The sequence below is a fragment of the Lagopus leucura genome, unplaced genomic scaffold, assembly GCF_019238085.1.
Source record: "Lagopus leucura isolate 7727_CA_CO unplaced genomic scaffold, USGS_WTPT01 Super-Scaffold_73, whole genome shotgun sequence".
In the NCBI taxonomy this organism is placed as follows: Eukaryota; Metazoa; Chordata; class Aves; order Galliformes; family Phasianidae; genus Lagopus; species Lagopus leucura.
Window position 1 is genome coordinate 97262220 of NW_024962252.1, and position 21494 is coordinate 97283713.

The 21494-nt window shown below is 38.7% G+C and overlaps 1 protein-coding gene across 7 annotated transcripts in view; it reads left to right on the forward strand.

Moving 5' to 3' along the window:
• Window positions 1-21494, forward strand: part of KIF16B (kinesin family member 16B) — a 134020-nt gene that overhangs the window by 11170 nt on the left and 101356 nt on the right. For all 7 annotated transcript variants that reach the window (XM_042894440.1, XM_042894453.1, XM_042894460.1 and 4 more), the window contains exons 2-12: window positions 1679-1748; window positions 2677-2790; window positions 6946-7062; window positions 10613-10710; window positions 11190-11299; window positions 11924-12066; window positions 12926-13094; window positions 13332-13463; window positions 16216-16391; window positions 19127-19192; window positions 20956-21015. In XM_042894440.1, the coding sequence (XP_042750374.1) occupies window positions 1679-1748; window positions 2677-2790; window positions 6946-7062; window positions 10613-10710; window positions 11190-11299; window positions 11924-12066; window positions 12926-13094; window positions 13332-13463; window positions 16216-16391; window positions 19127-19192; window positions 20956-21015 (1255 nt within the window). The remainder of the gene's footprint in view (window positions 1-1678; window positions 1749-2676; window positions 2791-6945; window positions 7063-10612; window positions 10711-11189; window positions 11300-11923; window positions 12067-12925; window positions 13095-13331; window positions 13464-16215; window positions 16392-19126; window positions 19193-20955; window positions 21016-21494) is intronic.

Sequence of the window (21494 nt, forward strand, 5' to 3'; positions counted from 1 at the left end):
AAGACTGTGGGTACAGATGTTTGTGGGTACAGGGTGACTGCAGTCAGCTGGTGGATGCAGGAGAATCGGGTGGTCTGGTGGCAAGGAAAATGTCACAGCAAAAAGCTTCAGCTCAGGGAGGTGACTGTCCCCCACTACTTGGCTCTTGTGAGGCCCCATCTGCAGTGCTGTGTCCAGGGCACAGAGCTCTTGTATCAGGTGCAGAGGGCCATTAAGGTGATCAGAGGGCTGGAGCACCTCTCCTGCGAGGAAAGGTTGAGGGAACTGGGCTTGTTCAGCTTGGAGAAGAGAAGGCTCTGGGGAGACTTCAGTATGGCCTTCCAGTATTTGAAGGAGCGCAAACAGGAGGGGGAACGGCTGTTTATGAGGGTGGACAGTGATAGGACAAGGGGGAATGGTTTCAAACTGAGACAGAGAAGGTTTAGGTTAGACATGAGGAGGAAGTTTTTCACCCAGAGGGTGGTGAGGCACTGGAACAGGCTGCCCAAGGAGGCTGTGGATGCCCCATCCCTGCAGGCATTCAAGGCCAGGCTGGATGTGGCTCTGGGCAGCCTGGTCTGCTGGTTGGTGACCCTGCACAAGGCAGGGGATTGAACTGGATGAGCATTGTGCTCCTTTGCAACCCTGACCATTCTGTGATTCTATGATTTTATGATTTCCATTTCATTTGGTGTAGGTGTGTATCCATTAGTTTCTGAGGTACCGTGCAGTATGGTAAAGCTCACGTTAGTGCTTTAAAGCCCTTTGCTTCCTTTTGTACCAGTCAGCTCTATGGGTTTGTCAGGTGATGCTGGAGTAGGAGTGTCTGTTAGCATTTGAAGAGCCAGGTTGTGCATGACATGATACATAGCGGTCTTTCACTTTTTGTTCCTGCTCCTTTTGTGTGTGTTTGTGTGCAGGAAATATGCTCAGGGCTATCATTCAAGAGCAGCCTGTGCTGCTACTTTGATTAGGTATGAGAAAGTCCCATCTCTAGCAAGCAAATGTAGATGTGCAGGTGTTAGATGCTGAGCTAACATTTCATATGATGCTTTTGAGAACAAACACTTGTGACACACGTGTGCATGCATGACAACACTGCTGTGGAAGTGGGCTGTGTTTCTCTCTGGGATCATTGTGTTCTCAGAGGCAGCAATCTCATGCAGCAACAACTTGGTAGCAGAGTCTCTCACTTGTGCTGCCAAGCATCACATTCCCAAAACACCTTGGGTACCCCACTGCTAAGTGAGCTTAAACCATGAGTGTGTTGTGGGTGTAAGACCGAGTCCCTGTTACCTAGGCCATATGGATGGGATATCTACTAATATGGGGGTGGTTACAGCTAAGGTTCATCGTACAGTGTTCTGTTTTGAAACTCTTCAGAGCCACTTAATTGACTTCACTGGGCTTTGGATCTTCAAATGAAGATCCCACCACTTAGCTGACTTGCAGAGTCAAACTTCTGAAGCAGTTTTCCCCAAGCTGCCTCTCTGCTTCTAGATGAAGGGATCTGGATTTGGAGGCAAGCCCAAGTACTTCAAATATATCCCACAGCAATAAACAAACATTTCTCACAGCAATTAAAAATGAATTCACTTGATTAATTGACTGTGGCAAGTAACTTATTGAATGAAAATGTGACTGTGGATGATCATGATATGTTTTCTTTAATGTACTCAAGCTTCACTTCTATTTTCAGGGAGAAAGATCTCAATGCTAAGTTTATTATTTCAATGGAGAAAAATAAAACGACAATCACAAACTTGAAGGTGAGTAAACAATTTAAAGAAGACAATATTAACTGAATAACTGCCAAAAGATGACTGCATGAAACAGTGGTGCTTACTACATTATGGAGAACAGCCCTTAGATTTTGAATTTTGAAGTAATCCTTAGGGGTCAATGTATGACAACGTACTGCAGCTTTTTGATAGCCAGTCTGCAGGCTGTATCTCTTAGGTTTATTGCCATGAGTGTTACTTAGCTGAAAGATGAAAACCTAAAGTAGAAGAGAATTACATGCCCAGTAGCTATTAAACCTTCAATTTATCTGTAGAAGCAGTCTCCTGGAATTCCCATGTAACTAAACACAAAGTACCCATCGCTTGCTATAATATTTTGATTTTATATTTTAACATTTCTCTTGCCAAGAGAAATCACGCAAACCAAATAGATTTTTGCAAGATAGTTTCCAATGACAAATATGCAAAAAGGAATTTCGGTGCAGTTTGTTCAGACGGATGGATTTGGGTGGCAGTGATTATTGCTGAAGTGCTTCACTAACTGTCATGTCTTGAGAAAATGATAGCATAAGCAACAGGTATGTAGTGCTGTTTTAATGAGGGCTCTGTACTGAAATGCTGATCACGGTGCAAAGGTTTCTGGCTCCTATTAATTAGAAGTGTAGGAAGATCCCTCAGTATAATCTGGCTAAGCATAAGAATTGTGACAGGAATATACTGTTGTGAGCAGTAAGCTAAAATCCAAAGGATTCCTGCTATGCTGTCATGTAATGTGACAATCCTTACTTCTGAGCCGTGCACGTTCTTTCACTGTTAGAATAATAGGCTAGCCTTCATCGCAGATGTCTTGTTGTGTAGCCTCAAGTTGCGTTTGCATTCAGATCAGTTGTTAAAAAATGTTTTTAATGATGTCATCAGCATGTATTGTACCAGTTCATTTTCTTTTCTTTTACAGATACCAGAGGGCGGTACTGGCGATACAGGAAGAGAAAGAACTAAGACCTTTACCTATGATTTTTCCTATTTCTCTGCAGACAGTAAAAGTCCCAGCTTTGTTTGTCAAGAAACGGTAAGATTTCTAGTTAAAAAGAAGTTGGTTTCTTCTTCCCTCCCCCACCCCACTCTGTCTCTGTTGTAAAACCATTATTGAAACTTCTTTCCACTGGAAGTGCTTCCCTCATAATTTAGAAATTCCCTAAATGCCTGCGAGTTTGAATGTTTTCTCTTTCCTTGTCCTTGTCCTTTTCCTTTTCCAACTTATTTAACATGGTTAAATGCTGTGTTTTCTAATACAGCAGGCTAAATGCCTTCTCTTGTCTGGTTTGTCTTGTAAGGTCAAGCTAGACAGCTTCTCTGAGCTGCTTTGTGAAAGGAGGTATTAGGTTTGTTTTGGAAAAGCTTTTTGAAAAAAATGACTGTAGAGCAGCAAGCATATATCTGTAATTCAGTTGGACAGAAACATTCTTCGCTAGTTGAAATGCTCTTTTTTTTTTTTCCACAAAAATATTTGGTACACACTCAAGGACCTTCTTGTCATAGTTTCTTCCTTCTCATCCCTTGAGTATTCGGCTTAGGAAAGGACAAAAAAGCCTTTCTTTCTGCTCATACAGAATAGAAAATCCAACTTTGAATGATATGCACAGGTTAGAACAGGTTGGCCCACCCTGACCTAGCATTTCAAGTGGACATCTTTACTATTTCACATTCCAAAATATATCTATTGAGTAAATTTCAAGTTTTTGGTTATTATTATCTTCTCTTTTGATTTGTGGAATGTGGAAATGTGAGCTGAAAATCTCAGTCTTTCCCCATCAGGTGATGTAAGGGCTTGCTGCTGGATATGCTGTAAGTCAGATGACTACATTTGTTTCTTATCTATTCTGTAATTCCCACATTCAGGGATATTGGTGTGGCTAATCCTAAAAAGCCTCAGAATAGAACTAAGAAGAGGAAACAAAAAGTTGAGCCAATTTAAAATATTTAAAAGAACAGTGACTAAAGTGCTTGATTAGGAATTTATACTTGACATTTCTCTTCAAGCATCAGCATAAGCAGGAGATGATCATATTTCCATAATCCTCTTTATTTCATAAAGTTACAAACCCAGTGGTGCATGATCTGGACATTTGAACACTTTTAAAAACTTTATTAAGTAACACAGTTTTTGCTATATTCTCTGAAACATCAAGAAGAATTTACTTGAGATTGATGTAAAGGTATCTTAATTGCTTTAGTGCTGCTGGACATTTGAGAAACACGTTTGTATGCAATGACTGGAACTCAAGTTTGTAGTGGGAAATTTAGTAACTTAAGGAAAAATCTACCTATGTAGGGATCATTGCAGCAGCCTTGAGCAACTTAAAATTTTATTTTGAAGTCTGTGAGCTTTATGGTGCATAGTAGTAGGATGCTAAAATAAATCCTAAACACAGCCTAGATGTCCAGTATTCTGCTGTTACAGTGTGTCCCGTGATGCCAGGCTCTGCTTCCTTGGTCCTTATTGGCAAGGATAACTTCTGTTACTCAGTCTCAAAGAAGTTGTCATCCTATATCAAGCACGGTAATTATAATGTGTGAAAACAAAAGGAATGTTTGAACAATGGAAGTGCGTTTTTTTTAAAACAGAAGCTGCACAAGCTATTGTTTTGGTGGTGTAATTCATTCCACATTTAATTGGAAGGCTCTGTAGTTAAGCTCTTACCGAGTTGCTGCAGAGTTTCCAGTTTACTGCACCAGTGGCGTAGAAGAAGGGCGCTTTCGTTCACGTTCGTTTTGCCTGGAATAAAATTGATCTTGACTGTTGGTAGTGTGCTTTGTTTGTGACTGTTGGGTCTTTCCATTTGAACGGCAGAGAAATAATACAGAAATTCTGTCTAATATGACATGCTCCATTAATATGCCTCGTAGATGTAAAGTATGCTTTCATATTAAAAAATTAGAGTAGGAGTGGCAATCTGCCATCCAGCCACTTAGTTTGTATTCACATATTCACATGGGAGGAACAAATAGCACTTTGATGAGCTTACTGACCTTTTGTGACAAAACACTATTGCAGTCATTTGTCCTGAAGAAATTAAATCCTAACAGTGTATTTCCTTCTAACCTGTGCGTTAAGTCTGTGTTCAGATCATGCTGCCTGTAACTAGCTGCCAATGTACTGCTCCAGATTGTTGAGCAAGGTATACACAGATTCTTAACAGGGAAAATACATAAAGCTGAGCAGACACGTGGCTCCCATTTAATCCCATCTAGAATGACAAGAAAGAAGAAAGAACTCAAGTTATGGCCTCAAGCTGGACCAGGGGAGATTCAGGTCAGATGTTAGGAATAAATTCTTCTCAGAAAGAATGGTCAGGTGCTGGAATGGGCTGCCCAGTGACATGGTGGAGTCACCAGCAGTTGAGATGCGTAGATGTTGCACTAAGGGACATGGTTTAGTGGGGAACATTGGTGGTAGATGGACGGTGGTTCTATGATTGTACTTTCAGCATGGTGAGAAAACAGAAGGGAAGCTTTTTCTTACAAGTGCTAATTTTCTGGGTAGGCATGGATAAGAATAGTGCAATACTTCTTTATGAAGCCTGGTGTTGAGGAAAGCCCACAAACTTCATGAAGGGGGAAAGAAAGAGACTTTTGAATCTTTGCTGTGAGTAAAAGATGCATAGGGAGAACTGTTCTGTGGGAATAATGATCTTATGCTTTTGTGACCACAGGAAGACGGTTAATGGTAGCCTATGCACCCTGGAGGGCTTATGGCTTAGTCCTGAAATGGCTGCAGGATGTAAATGCAGGTGGGAATTTCAGCAGAGCTGTAGTCAAAACAGTAATGCGTAAAGGCTTAATCCAGCTGGTGAGGAAAAAAATGGCTATAGAGAAAGGGATGAAAGGGAAAAATCAATGTAGCAAGTACACAGGAGAGAGAACTGTACTGAGCTGCTGCTTCTCAGATGGCAAGAGAAAGGGAAATTGTGCTTTGGCTGATCCTTGTACTCTTCCTATTAGACAAGTATTACTGATTACAACATTGTAGCTTCTTTGCTCAAGGGAAGATCAAGTTAAGTATTACATGGGCTGGCTTGCAACTCAGCATCAATGATTAAGGAATTACTCAGTGCTCCTCCATGAGGAGTGGCGTGATTACAGTGAAGGTATGTGCATGTGCCATTCAGTGTTAATAGTGACTTGTACACTTTGATTAGTTCAAACCACGTGTATGGAGGAGTGACAGCCAAATCATAGGAAACATCTGTGAGATTTTTCTGAAGTTCGTTTATGGGTTGGGAGACCTGTATAAATGTTTTCATTGAGAGAAAAATTGCACCATGTGTTACTTGGGCCAGTGAGGGTATGGGTGGAAGTGAAGGGTGATGTCAATGAGTAGTCAGGTACCTGGGGGGAGAAAGCTGAAGGCAGTGCTACAGAAAAAGGTGTTGAAGGCACTTGGTGAGAGCTGAATTAGCAGGTGAGAATGGGCCACCTATATTATGTGATGTGATAGAACCATAGAATCCATAGAACGGCCTGGGTTGGAAAGGACCACAATGATCATCTATTTTTAACCCCCTGCTATGTGCAGGGCTGCCAACCACCAGACCAGGCTGCCCAGAGCCACATCCAGTTTCTGAGGCAAATGTTTGTATTAAAAGGGAAGGGGCTAGCAGAGAAAAGAGGATCACTTAACATTGTAGAAAACGTGGCCCTGTTTGCTTAGGAAGTAATAATTCTTAAAAGCTACTTCGAGAATAACAGGGCCATTTTCTTTATAGACTTGGTTAAATTGTGCCAGAAAACCCACCGTGGAGAAGTGCTAACAGGATTGATAAACACCTCTTTTTGAGACCAAGGCAATATTTGCAGAGCACAGAGAGTTGGCAGAGATGCAAAAAATAAATAGATATTAACAGTAAGGAAAAGTGAAAGACATCTGAGATGAGCTGAAAACAAAGAGAACTGCAGAAAGAAGAGTGTTTAGCTTTTTGTACTTCTGCAAGTCGCATAGATCTCTGAGAGGAAAAAGAAGTAGGAAATACAGTGCTGTGTGGCTGTAAACTAAACACAACAGTAACATGTAGCAGTTTGATTAGAAGTACTTCTTTTCTGTCACGGAGTAAATATTGTTGGTTGATGCCAACGGCTTATTACATGGTAGCTGTGATTGTGATTACTGTGATTGTTGAATATTTGCTGTGCTGGACTGACAACAAAAAAAATTCTTTGTTTTTAGGTTTTCAAAAATCTTGGTACAGATGTGCTTAAATCTGCTTTTGAAGGTTATAATGCCTGTGTTTTTGCATATGGACAGACTGGATCTGGGAAGTCCTACACCATGATGGGAAATGCGGTATGTAGCACTTTGCAAATGTGCATTTTTGCTCTGTAGCAGTGCATTGAAGATATGCATGTGTTTGATAATACTAACAAACTTTCCCTTGCATCACAACTTGTAGTAGTAGTAAGAGGTTTTAGAAGCTCTTATATCATCTCCAGGTAAATATTTACCCCTGCAAGAAGTGTCTTTAAGGGATGCTCTGTTACACTGAACAAAAAGCAATCATTTTCACTGTGTAACAGAACCAAATGTTTCAAGTGTTACCACTGATTTTCCATGTTAGACTTGAAGCAAAAAAAGAAGGTGCATTTTAAGTACATAAATGATCAATTTTCTTTTGAAGAAGTTTCATTATTAGCCTACTTTTGAAGGGTTAGAAGATTGAAACTCCTGCTCAGAAAAGGCTATCAAGTGTGGAGTAGGAACTGGGGTAAGAGTAGCTAAATGTAAGTTTCAGTAGGTAGATAATGCTGACTTTGAGTTTAAGGATTGCAGCTTTCTTAGCACTGCAGCAAAGACCCTGAAAAAGGGGGCAGGTGTGATAGGAAATGCACGTGGCAATCTGTGAGTGAGGAGCAAGAGTAGTTTCTTGCAGCTACCTCCAAAATGGCTCAAGGACAAGGACAGAAAGCCTTGGCAAAGCTGTTGGGAGTGGAGCAGTACAAGGAGCTGACATACCCTGTTTGCAAGGCAGCCTTTACAAGTTTAATTCCCCTTTAATCCTTGGGAAAAAATACTTTTGCTCCCAGCAGAATTGAAAAGGGGAATATTGCCACTTGTCCTTCATTAGCTCACTCTTTGGAAATGCCACCTTGCACCTCCTTGAGTTTAGGAGAGTAAATTAGCTTTAAATCTTTTTCTTTCAGTTGTCAAAGAATAAGTGGCTTCACTATGGTAAGCAAAATAGGCTTTTGTAACCAGAAAAGATCTGATGACCTAGATGTGGATTTCTATTTTGGAAATTTATATGTGACGTTTTTATGAGACTGCCTGACTATATGTAATGACCATAATCATCAAGACATGTTGCAAATGAATAGGTGCTGAAGTTTGTTTGACACTATTCGATAATAAAGGTCTAATCTTCTTGCCATGATACATAAATACTTTAATCTGGTTTTGTACAGTGTGTGTATAAAATACACTCAGCCGCCAAGTTAAATGCTTGAAAATTGATGGCCCTGTCAGAGACGCTGCGGTGCTGTAAGAAAACTTGAATTGGAAATAAATTTTCTTTTTCCCACTTCTCCTTAACAAATATGAATTCTAGTCTCCTTTTCCTTTAAATGTATGCTGTTCTTGGCTTTGGAAGGCTGCTTCCTTAACAGTGTGTGCCTCAGCTATTTCAAGAAGTCCGTGGAGCAGTCTTGAGCAGGGATACTGAAGTGGTTGGAGGTCTATAAAAATATGTTCTATCAGGAAAGTCTGACCTGCATATGCTGAGAAAGGAAGACTGTGGAGCAACAAAAGTCTTCCAAGATGTGAAAGGCTTCTACAGAAAGGAAGGGAATCATTTATTTTTTAATATTTTTTCCCCTGTTAGGTAGATGGACAAGCAACAGAATGTTTAAATTACAGTAAAGAGGTTTCTGGTTAGATAACACAGAAGGAAAACAAGCTTTTAATGAGAAAATTAAGTTCTGCAGTGGACTGTTTATTTTGGTTCTATCAACTTTAATGATGAGAAATTCTATAACCCTCCCCCCCCCCAAAAAAAAAATAAGATAGAGATGATAAGGTATACTTGATCCTACTTTGGAGCAGTAAGGGATGAAAAGAGAGGAAATGTTTAATTTTAGTTTCTAATAAAGTTTCTATGTTCTGTAAGATATACGTTTTAGTGACAAAGTGTACTGGGGAGTGTGTGCTCTTACTTTCTCATCGCTATCCTGCCAGAGTTGACGTTATTCAATTAGAGTAGTATTTTCTATTTTGAGACTCTCCTTGCAACTACTGAATTGTGTCAGTAACTAATGGCTTGCCTAAAGCCTTATGATGGATCTTTCATGTTTTTTTTTTTTCTCCTTAAACTGTAATTAAAACTATTCAGTTGTTTCCAAGCATGAGATGAAAGAAAGTTCTTTTAATTTCCTCTGTTTTTTTAAAAAAAAAAAAAAAAAAAAAAAAGTGGTGGGAAATTCTAACACTGGGCTCTGGAAAATAATGGGAAAAGATGCTCCTGTGTTACCAAAGGCAACCCTCAAAATAAGCATTATTCACTTGTAAGTTTCTCCCTTTATCTGAAGGCTGTTTTATTCTGATTTGGTTGTTGGAAACCAAGGTGCAGTCAGAGGAAGATCTAGATATGCTTGACGGAGAGAGTAGATAATTATTTGGAAGAATGAAGCCCAGCTAAGGAAGGACAAACTGGTTGTCATTAAAATCTTGGAGTAGGAAGCTAGGAAGAAGGGAAAGTGGGGGGGAGAGCATGTGGGTGTGCAGTGATCTGAAATAACAGGATTGAGAGTGGGTGAAGAACCAGGTAGGAATACTGTCTGCACCAAGGAAATAAGGTGAGGAGCCCTGTGATGGCATCTGGGAGAACGCTGACAGAACAGAGAAGCTGAAGAATGAGAAAAGATGGGAGCAGTGTGGAAGCAGGCTGGAGTGACCTTGGAATGGGGGCAGAACAGAAGAGAAATCTTTGCCTGTGCAGTGTCTGTCTTGCCAGAGCCTGGTGCAGATGAGTCTGCTGTGGGTGTGTTTTCTGCAGTCAGATATCTCTAGAATCCCACTAGGAAAATTTTCTTGGATGCCTGGAGTGCCTGGGCTGTTTTCACGCTGGATGTTTGTTGTAGTTTGTCCTGATTTGCCTTCTTTCTAATTACAAGGCTACTAACTCTAATGAACATCATTTCTTGCCTTGGCAGCACATAGAATTAGAATTAGTCCATTGCATCAAGTCTGTGCTTTTTTGGACTGGAGGCAAATTGTAGCTGACAGACTGTTTTGTAAGCTATTCTGCTTTAGCAGCTCTGAGCCCAAAGCTCATCTGTATGCATGTCCTCTGCCTTTGTTCACTCATTTCAGCTCTGGAGGAGTGTTAGCCTCTGCCTTTGTGGCAGGGAGGTGGGCAGCTCAGCAGATAGGTGGGTGCTGATGTACCTGCCAAAACCAGCTCTCCATGGGAGCATGGCAGCTGGGATCAGAGCTGTGTGGTTCTCATTCACCCCTCTGCTGCTGGGGAGACCTTGGCTTTGGTTGGGAAAGACGTTCACTGCAGATGTCTGCCAAGTCCATGGTGTAATGAGGTAGATGGAGGAATTAGACAGCTCTTACGTTGCTCTGGGGAGCAGTTCTGCCTTAAGTAGCTGGGAACGTTGAAACTTAGTGAGAGAGGTGACACATAGCCCAACAGTAAAGAATTGGAGCTAGGATGTACGTTCCTACATACATAAGGATTAAAGTGGCAAGGTGAATAGAGTAAAACGAGGGGCAGGAGAAGGTTTGATTCCTCCCATTGCTGTTTATGGGTGTGAAACAATTGATTCAAGATTTTATTTTTCAAAATGTATTTCACATGCATATGTAGCCTTGGGAGTAAGAAGTGTTGTTGTTTCAGGGTGATGCTGGCTTAATACCTCGGATTTGTGAAGGGTTGTTCAGCAAAATAAGTGAAAAAACAAAACGGAATGAGGCGTCCTTTCGAACAGAAGTCAGGTAGGTCTTGGCATCTAGTAGTTTGCTATTTTATCATACTTGTTTCAGTTCCTGCAACCCTGTTTCACTTATCTCTGAGAAAGGCCAGTTTTTAAGATAACTTTCCATGCTTAGCCTCCGTCCTATAATTGATTTTTGTTGGCAGTCACAGTCAAAATGTGCAATACTTCTGAATTTGATCCAACAACTCTGTACTTTGCTTTATGTACCTGATGATGAAAATGCCTTTACTATTGGAAGGCATCTCTCTTATTTTACTATTTATTTAAGGCTGACATTAGGTGCTCTTGATCTTGCTAATGTCTGCTCCCTTTTGAGTTCTTGTTTTTTTTCCTCAAGGACACAGCAGTCATTACTATCTTAAGCCGACTTTGGTTTTGCTTCCCCAGGCATTTCATCTTTCAAACTGTCTGAACATGCCTTTCATTTTCTTACTGAATCTTCATTCAGTCAGTGGTTTTTCTGGCCTTTACTTTCAGCTATTTGGAAATTTATAATGAACGTGTGAGAGATCTGCTCAGGAGGAAGTCATCAAAAACGAATAATTTACGAATCCGAGAACATCCCAAAGAAGGACCGTATGTTGAAGGTAGAAAGACTTTAAACATTTTGCATTGGATATTTTATAACCTTTGTATATTTTAAAGCGTTAGATCTAATTGCATGGTTGTTTTTTTTTCCTTTGAAATAAAGATGATGGTGGATATAGAACTTCCATTTGCTATAAAAGCACTAAATGTGAATAGCCTCATTTTCTAGTTCTACTTGCTTTCTCAGTTCTAAGATTACTAACTTAAATACAGTTTATCTGTTAAGTGAAACAAATTTCAAGTAATATTAAGAGGTGCAATTGGTTTTAAGAATTCATTGAATATGATTTATAAATCCATAATGTTTCAGATGGAATGAAGTAATCCAGTTGGCTTAATCCATCTTCTGCCACTGGAAGTTCCTGTCTCTTGAGAGATTATGCTTAAGCACCAAATACTTCAATAAGAATGTGTATTTTCTCTTAATTTACTGTAAACATATAAGTTTGCAGTTATTCACAGGAGATCTCATTCTTTTCCATAAGAGTAATAGAAAAAGCACAGCAATAAACACTGTAATTGCAGCATCACTTCAAAGTGATGGTAATTCGAGTCCTTTTGTTGGGAAGAAAAAATAAACCAAGTGCATGTATGGCATACTGAATCACTGTACCTTTCTTTAGATTTGTCGAAACATTTAGTGCAAAATTATGGTGATGTAGAAGAACTCATGGATGCAGGAAATATAAACAGAACTACGGCTGCGACTGGAATGAATGATGTCAGCAGCAGGTCTCATGCCATTTTCACAATCAATTTCACTCAGGTAAAAATAATATATTAATGTATCTGCATTCAATAACTCATATGGTAATAACAAAATACACTTTTCAAATCAGCAAGTATGGGTAAATAGTGACTGTATGTTGTCTTCTGACAAGAAAGATAGAAGTATGAAAGTAGCGTTTTGGCAATCGGAAGCACCTTTATCAGTAATCACATTACTTAAAATTAACAGTATGATTATTTAAAATGGCTCTTAATACATTTCGAGGAAATTCAGGTTGGAAATCGGAGCTAAATCAGTTTAAAAACAGAACAACAAAACATCTCTGTGGCCCAAATTATGGGGTAGAAATGTTGTCTGAGTGTTTTGTCACTGACTTTTCCTTTCTTACTCTAAGAAACCTATTTATATTTCTTCATTTACTGGTGGAAAGATTGAACTTGTTTTTTCAGAGCCCAGTAATCTTTTAATTTCTTATTTTTTTTAACATGCCGTAAACTCCTAATTGCTACTTTCTTAAACTTGGAGATGGGAGGAGAACGTGAATGTAGGTGTCTGTGTGTGGAAGCTGTAAGTTCAGATGTTAGTTGGAAGGCTAATAATATGAATGCAGCACATATTTGCAGTACAGCAGATAAATGCCAACTCACAGTTGTTGGCACATGTGCATAAATGGCTTGGAATTGCAAGTGCAATGATTTCACAAAGTAACTACTTCTGTGGGAGTTAGAAAAAAAGTCGCAGTAAATGCCTTTCTTTGACAACCCTAATATACCTGCCGTCCGATGCTCTGCTGTTGTGAGTAAAATTCAATGACACGAATGAGGTGATTAAATTGAATTCAGTAAGATTTCAGAATTTTGTAGCTTAATACCTTTTTTTTTTTAATTATTTTTAGGCTAAATTTGATTCTGAAATGCCTTGTGAGACTGTTAGCAAGATTCACTTGGTAGATCTTGCTGGAAGTGAGAGAGCAGATGCCACTGGTGCCACAGGGGTTAGATTAAAGGAAGGTGGGAATATTAACAAATCTCTCGTTACTCTGGGAAATGTCATTTCTGCCTTAGGTAAGTTATTAGATTTTGTGCTTTATGCTGTTGTGGATTTGTTAATTGTTAAATACCGTTTTGGTAATTTACAGTTTTTATTTACGCAAGTGCTGGAGTTAGGAACTAGATGATCTTTAAAGTCTCTTCCAACCAAAGCCAGACTGTGATTCTATGAAATGGTGACCTAGAATATATTCTGTGTTTGAAAATGAATGAAAATGTATAACTGCTATTTTTTTTTTCCTCACATCACAGCTGATTTATCTCAGGATGCAACAAATCCTCTTTCAAAGAAGAAACAAGTATTTGTGCCTTACAGAGACTCTGTGTTGACTTGGCTGTTAAAAGACAGCCTAGGAGGAAACTCTAAAACTATAATGATTGCCAGTAAGTGTTTTTAAATGACTTTTTTTTCACATCCTGAACTATTTATGCTTAATAGGATTAGCTGTAAATATTTAGATTCCAGATGCTTCATTCAGGCAGAGCATTATTTACACATTTTAATTTTTTTCTTTCTTTGTGACTTCTCTAGCAACACTCTGTCTATACCTGCACTCTTACAGAACATCTCTTGCAGCAGTACAACTGTATGTGGTCTCATTATGTACATGGGAACAGTCTAATTTGTTCAGCAATGTCGTAAACAATGGCAGTTGTGTCTCCAGAACCTGAGAATTTCATTTTTATGTTCAGGCTTTAAGGATTCTATGATTCTGTGATCTCTTTCTGGATGCATTATGTTTGGTCACATAACAAGGCTTTCAGATTGTATATGTACAGTCATTATGCATACCTAAGGGTCATCCAAATGTATGTGCAGTGAGCTCACTCTGACAGTGAGCTCACTGCTGTGTTAGTCTATAACACACACACAGTGTAATGATAAGCTAATCTGACCAGCTGATCTTCAAATAATGTCTCCTGTTTGTTCTTGTGATTCATTTGCGTTCAGGACAGCTCTGATATTTGTGATAAATGCACAAGCCTGGATCTAGATGAAGTCTTGTAATTCTCTCTATTTACACCTTTCCTCCACAGGTTGCAGCCTTTCATCCTCAGTTTTGTTTTGTTTTCAAAGAAGGGTTTTGTGAATCTAGTCAATATTAAGGTGTGAATCAGTTTACTTTTCCAAAACATTGTTAGAATTAGTGGCAGAAACAGCCTGGTCTTTTTTGACATTGACATTCAGTGGGTAAGAATGTCATTTTTTGTTAACTTACTTTTTGAGTACAGCATTTTAACTTTGTACAGGTTTAATTATTCATGATCAGTCAACCAACTTCTCTTACAGCTTTCTTTTTACTTATAGGAAGCTCTGTAAGGATCACTTGATTTAAAAACTGTGTATGGCATCTATTGCAGGTTTTTCAACAGATTGGGATGGGAATCTCATTAAAAAACAACTATTTAAACTACTAAAAATTAGCATTTGAGAGGAGGGAAGAATTTGGGATGTCAGAGGTGTAAGCGTGAAGCTATTTCTCCCCTTTTCAACTGTGATGCAGTTCAATTGATGGACTCCTCTTTTGAGAAATGGCTGGGCAGGGAAGTAGAGATTGTAAAATGCATTGAACCAAATTCTGGTTCTTCAGTTGCTTTGCTATGGTTGGATTTTCTGAGTTCTTACACTGCAGGATTTTGGGGATATTTCTGGAATTGGTGCCATTTCCTTTCGTAAGACTGCTCACGGGATCAAAAGGCGATCGTGGGCCAGATGCTGCTTTGTTCTTCTGGCTGTTCGACTAGCGCTGTGCTAACATCTTCCTTGATGCTTTCTTACAGTTACATGGTTGAGTAACTCCATGTATTCTGTGGTGGGGTGGGTGAGGAGGCTTTAAAGACGCAGTGAGCTTTCAGTGCCTTTACTAATGGTTATAGTGCACAGCTGCTTTTTCAGCTACTTTTCCATCTATTAATGGTGCATCTGCTAGGCACAGCCCTGATGGTTGATCTCTTCTCCAGCAGTAACTCTACTGATAATGTGGCTGAATTGCCTTACAGAGCCTGACAGGCTGTCCAGATATGTTTGGCATGCCTTTTCTGTAACTAAACACTCATGCAAAAAAACAGGAAGATCATCTTAGGCTCTAAGAAAGGTTCTTATAAAAATACATCTGATTCTGATATGTCTTGTTTCTATAAAATATTGTAGCATCTGTCCTGAAAGAGAATAATTGAGTAGTGGGAGGGAGGCAGTAAATAAAGTAGGAAAGTGAGTAGTGTGAGTTAGAGGAGGTATAGACTGGTGCCTAGAGCATCTCCCCTAATTCAGACAATCTCTAACATTAAAGGAATATTTAGTACTGTTGGGAGAATGAGGAAGGCCAGAAAATTATGGTTGCTTAATTATTTTTTTTTCAGGAGTTTTCATCGTCTGGTTCTTTGGGTTTCTTTTTCGTGTGCATCATTAAGAAGACTTCTGGTCCCTCGTTTCCAAATGATAGTCTCTTTAATTTAGACATCTTGCAAATTGTTAGGAAAATTAGCTGAAATATAGCATCAGCACTTTCATTAAAAATCCATTGCGTCTCCTTGTTGAATTGTCTGTAAAAAACAGTACTTATTTGTCTTGCTGCCTCAGATTAGGAATATTCTGCTTGCTGCCAGACACCTGCAGCTCAGCAGAACAGACAGTTTTGTAAATGGGTGATAGAAGCTCTTCTTTTGGTTTGTTTTTCATATCTATCTTTTACTTTAATGGTATTTAAGTTACTTTCAAAACTTGGAGCAAAAGTGTTTCTACCTGAAATGACTTTTCCATTGGATTATTACATTGATCCTCTATAAAATAGGTGGTGATTTTTTTCCACTGTCCATGTGCAAATTCACAGGAGCCTGTGAAGTATTTATACAGGATACTTATGCTTACCAATGAGTTGTAAATGTTACATAAGTTGACTGAAAGATTGCTTTACAACTCTTGATTGCTGGACCTAATTATTTAAATCACTTAAACACAATTATAGTGCCATGAAGGCAGTAGAACACAGTGAAGAACTCAACAAATTGTTGTTGTAGTTGTTATGGATTTCTGTCTTTTCATCCACGTTAACTTTATCAGACTGAAAATATAAACTAGCTTTACTAAATAAAACACGTGGTGCTGGATAAACTGTTTCTGATTTCATCTCCTCAGCTATTTCACCTGCTGATGTCAATTATGGAGAAACTTTAAGTACACTTCGCTATGCAAATAGAGCCAAAAACATCATCAACAAGCCTACTATTAATGAAGATCCTAACGTCAAACTGATCCGTGAGCTGAGAGCTGAAATAGCCCGATTAAAAGCCCTGCTTGCTCAAGGGAATCAGGTTAGCTTTACTTGAAATTTATGTGTAATTTTCCTTGAGCTATAACATCTATTTCTAGAATGTAATGAGATAATTATCTTTCATTATATTGATTTGAGTAAACAAGCTCTACGAGGCTATGAATGAATATTATTTTACTGATTGAATCAGTTTCCATATGGCCAGTAGATTACCTCTTTTAACACGAGGGGGAAAAATTATCAATCTCAAGCTTTTAGCCTTCTCTTAATGTAATCAGGCCTTGATTGCAGTTTGCTGGGGATCAGGTACTCAACTCAGCACAAGGAGACTGAACAGAACATGTTTGCTGTGTCTAGCCAGACAGACTGCAGATGTCCTGCTGGTCTCTGAAAAGTAGCAGAAGGCCTGAAGTACTTAAGATGACCATGCATTTTTATATTGATGTGGGTTTGGGTAACATGGTTGTTGGTTTTTTTGTGTGTTGGTCTACACAGTACATTAGAGAGCACGTTGTGTGCTGAACGTGCAAAAGTACTTTCAGTTGTGATGGAAGAAAAGGTTTATATTTTTTACTGGCACAGCCTGAAAACTCTCCTAGTTAGATTTATGTCTCAGGCAGGGGAACTGCTGAGAGGCCTTGCCTCTTTGAGTTGGTAATTCTGTTCTTCCAGAAAATATCAGCTTCTGCCAATGTGTAAATATAATAGAAAGCAAAGAAAATTGGAATGATATATCAATAATCCCAAAGTAATAAAAGCACAAATCTTAGATATTTCTCAGTTTTCTGATTTGGATTTGTGAAATTTGCAAAGTTTGATACTGACTGCTTGCTTAGCTTTACTGTTTCTATGGCAACAGATGATGGTTATGGTGGTGATAATTGTGAACACACATGCCATAATTACACCTGTTAGACACAGGAGGTTAAAATGGCCAAGTTAGGCCAGTGGTTAAAAACTGTATGGCTTTTGTGTGTCTTTTACTGTGAGAAGGGTTTCTCAACTAGATTGTCTGAACAACTGTTGGTTCATTCTAAAGTGTGCTAGTTAGGCTTGTGCTTCTGGTGTTGGGTCACCAAACTACGTGATTTGGAATGTCAGAGAACTAAGGAACTGGGACTGATCAGAGTGGAAGACTTTATAACAGTAGGAGTGATTGCCAGAAGCACCCTGCTCAGTGCAAAGCTTCTGCATACTGGAGAGAATAGTTCAGTATATTTGATTTACTTATGGGGCTGTACAGAATGAAGAATAGTTTCTTTGGAAGTGTTTTATTTTAATTATACAGAATGCTGGGTTGCTTTAAAAAAAAAACAAACACCTTTTGTTGTCCTCTCCCTCTCCACCTGTATCGACTTGCAGAATTTCTCTTTTGCTCAGTGCTATTTTTCTGTCTTTTCTCAGTATTGGCTACTCTAAACATTTGCTGCACAGGCTCAGTTAAGCTTAATTTCTCCTCTGTTTCCAGGATGATAAAACTGAGCTAACAATAAGGAATGTGCAATTGCTCAAGCCATACATCTCTTCTAAATAATGCCACTTGGGGCTGCTGGATTTAATGCCTGAGCAAATATGATTTGGGGAGACAACTGAAAGGATACTCTATGATTCTATGATTCTCTAGATTTATCTCTAGAACTACCTAAGTTTATTTTAGATAGACTGTGCAGTGTGAAATGTCAGTGCAGCACAGGCCTTTTATTTATGTAAGTTTAGTACTTCAGCTAGATTTCATGCCATAAAACATTTGCTGAAAAAGGGAATGGGACCATAGTATGAAGCTGTAATAGGTATTGTGGATGATTGAAGCTGAGTTCTGCTCTGCTACGAACAATTAGAAAACTCCTCTTGGGGCTGAATTATTCTTGTATTCTTATACTTCTTTTGTATTCTTAAGCAGAGAAAAATGAATGTTTCTTCCCTAGCTTGTCTAATCACTTTTGGTTTTTAAACATGTTAGCAAGGTAGATATAGCACAGACCCCTTTGAAGGTGTAATGCTTTGTCCTAATTCCAATTTGTAAAACAGTGGATATCACAAAACAAATGTGGTTTGGCTGTAGGATGTGATAGATGGCTGTATGGCAGACAATAGACAATTTGCTTAAGTTAATTGAATTTGTGGTGCTTGGTAGAACAGCAAGTGGTGTTATGTATGCACAATAGAATATAAATCCCTTCATAATTTCTTCTGTGATCTTCCTTTGTATTCCCAGAATAGTGTATTGCAAATGCTTCTGTAGATCACTGAAGATACTGGTTACTGAAATGCAGTGCTGGGTTCAGTGTGGGAGGTCATATAACAATGAGTACTGCTTCTGTGCCTATAGTTTCCTTTTCTAATGCCTATTGTCTTATATACAGTTTTTAATTACAGATGGGCAACACAGATATGTCATACAGCAAAGTTGTTAAGTGTTGATGCGTAATAACTTTTCATGTTTACCAGGAATAAGGAGTTAAATTTGGGGAATTGGGTGTTATATTCTTGTCTGGTTTCTGTGTGGGCATGTTTGTGACAACGTGCATTGAGAGGGAATGAAATAATGTTCCCAAACTGATGATTTGTATTGAGAGTATCTGCTTTGACAACACTTTGATTACTTGGAGAGTTTACAGTATTTTAAGGTCAAATGGCATATGTTAGAGTGGGAAGTATTTCATAATAAATATCAAAGTAGGTGAGCAGGTAATTTCTTTCAGCTGATTTTGCCAGAATTGTATTTTTTTTTCATCTTTTATTAACTTGATGCTATTTATTTTTTTACAATTACAGATTGCTCTCCTGGATTCTCCAACAGCTTTAAGTATGGAAGAAAAGCTTCAGCAGAACGAAGCAAGGGTGAGTTATTTCATAAATCAACTTAAAAACAAAGAAATGAAGTAAGGGGGCCTTGGTGCAACTGATAGCCATTTATTTTTATAAACACGACCATTAAACCATTAAAAAACAAGGTATATTAGTATGAGCCATATCTACAAGGTACACTTTGGGTTTATCCATCAGCCACATTTCTGCTAGGAATGCATTTTACAGCTCTGTGGTAAACACAGGGATCCCTATTGTGTTGTGCTGTATACTTTGAGTGGAACCTGCAAAGCGGTGATACGAACCTTCAGTTGTAAATGTATTTCTCATATTCAGAGAAGGCTTTTAAAACATTTGAAATGTAATTTTATTTTAGTGCACAAACAGAGCTTTTATCTAGGTGTAGTGGGCAATAAGAGCTGCTGTATACACACTAATTAAAGTACATTATTTGTACTCTGGCAATAATAACTGCTTGTCCTGCTCAAGAGTGTTGCCCTCTGCATGGAAAGCATACTGAGAGTGTTTTATCTTTTCTCAACCTCATTAGAAGGTCACTTGATTACTATTTAACCTAATTCCTGCAGACATGATTACTGAAAAATCTAAGTAGGTATTGCAGAGGTTGTAGCTTTTTTTAATACTTGAATGGATGCAATAATAATGCTCACACAGATGTAAAGACTTTATTGCCATATTTAAATTGTGTGACACATACATGGTAGATTAATGAGTTGTTTTGTCCTTATGTAAGAACAGCTTTTGAGATGTGATGTGGTGAATAGACTTATGGGCATTTCTAATAGTTCTCTTCAGTCTCTTCAGGTTATTTTCCTGCTTTAACATTCTGACCACCAACACTGATGGTGCACTGAAAAATGTATTTACTTTTCTCTGGATTCTTGAGATAGAGGTAGAAATGAGATAAATACATTTATTTCTTGTTGATTCATTTGCATTTCAACTGCCAAGACAGCTAGGGTGTAGGCTATTGGTTGTAAATGAGGAGGTCTTTGTGGGAACTGTGAAGACTTTGTTTTTTATTTGCAGCAAATTTTTGTAGGGATGTAGCCATAGTGATTTTCACCATTCTGCACTATGAAGTGGATTTAAATAATAAATGATTGTGTATGTTTTTAAATCACTGTATTTAATTCCTGTGCAGAAATCTGCTGATATCAAAAACTGAAGTGTGTGTATGCTTGTGTGTGTACATAGGTATGTGCACATGCACACTTATATGTGATGTGACAATGATTCCAAGTCAGCCTGAGCTTTTAGGTCTGTCTGCCCGAATTGCTTTCTATACAGTGCCTTCTAAAAAGCTAGAAGGGATTTGAAATGAAAAAGAGCCTGGTGCATATAAGTTGCCCTTTGAGATGGGCAGCTTAGTGACTAGGAAAGGCAGGACAACACTTCTGTATTGATATGCAGTGCTCTGCCCCTGTTAGTAACGCATTTGCAAGCAGACCCTGACTTCAGTGCTGATTTCAGCTGAGTGATTTCTGTGTTGCAGCAAACTTAGCTCTGATTCTCTCATGATGGCTGCCTGCTGCTGCTTCTTCTGCATGCCCTACTCTGTGATTTCTGGAGTTTGTTTTGACCAGATTGTGTCTAGATCAGATGAAGTGTTCTGTGATGGTTTAGTCTCTTAGTGAAGGAGCAGTAGCTCTCTTTTAAACATTTAGGTCCTAAACTTTACTTAAAGAGTTGCTCAAGTATTACGTACCTGTCTAAGAATTAATTATGGACTTTGGAAGGGATGTGATTTTTCAGACATTTGTTCTCTTTTACAGGTACAAGAACTGACCAAAGAATGGACAAACAAGTGGAATGAAACCCAAAATATTCTGAAAGTAAGACAAATACATTCTTTTTCAGTGTGGCATTTGAATAATAAGATTATCTTAGAGTTTTTCCTTCTTACAAATCTTTACCATATTGAATGTTTCCATTTTACTGCAAAGGAAGAGAGCTTGGGGCAAGGGCAAGAGGCTCCCTCATCCCCTTGGTGCTTGTATTGCATCCATAACTGCAAATAACCACCTTTCATGCTGTATTGGATATCTCTGTGGATGCATTGCATAGAGAATATGGGTTTTTGCATTGGCCTTCAGATTTGTTTCAGTCAGAAGCAGTTCTTAAAGTTGGAATAACAGCTTTCAGTTGAGTATCCTCCAGTAGGTCTCCATCAAACAGAACAGATGGATCTAAGCTGAGTCCCCAAGCACTGGGATTTTTGCAGCTCATTCATGTAAGCTGGCTTGAGTGCAGTTGTTATATGACTCCAGAATACTTCTGAAGCAGTTAAATCCACACAGTACTCTCTTGCATT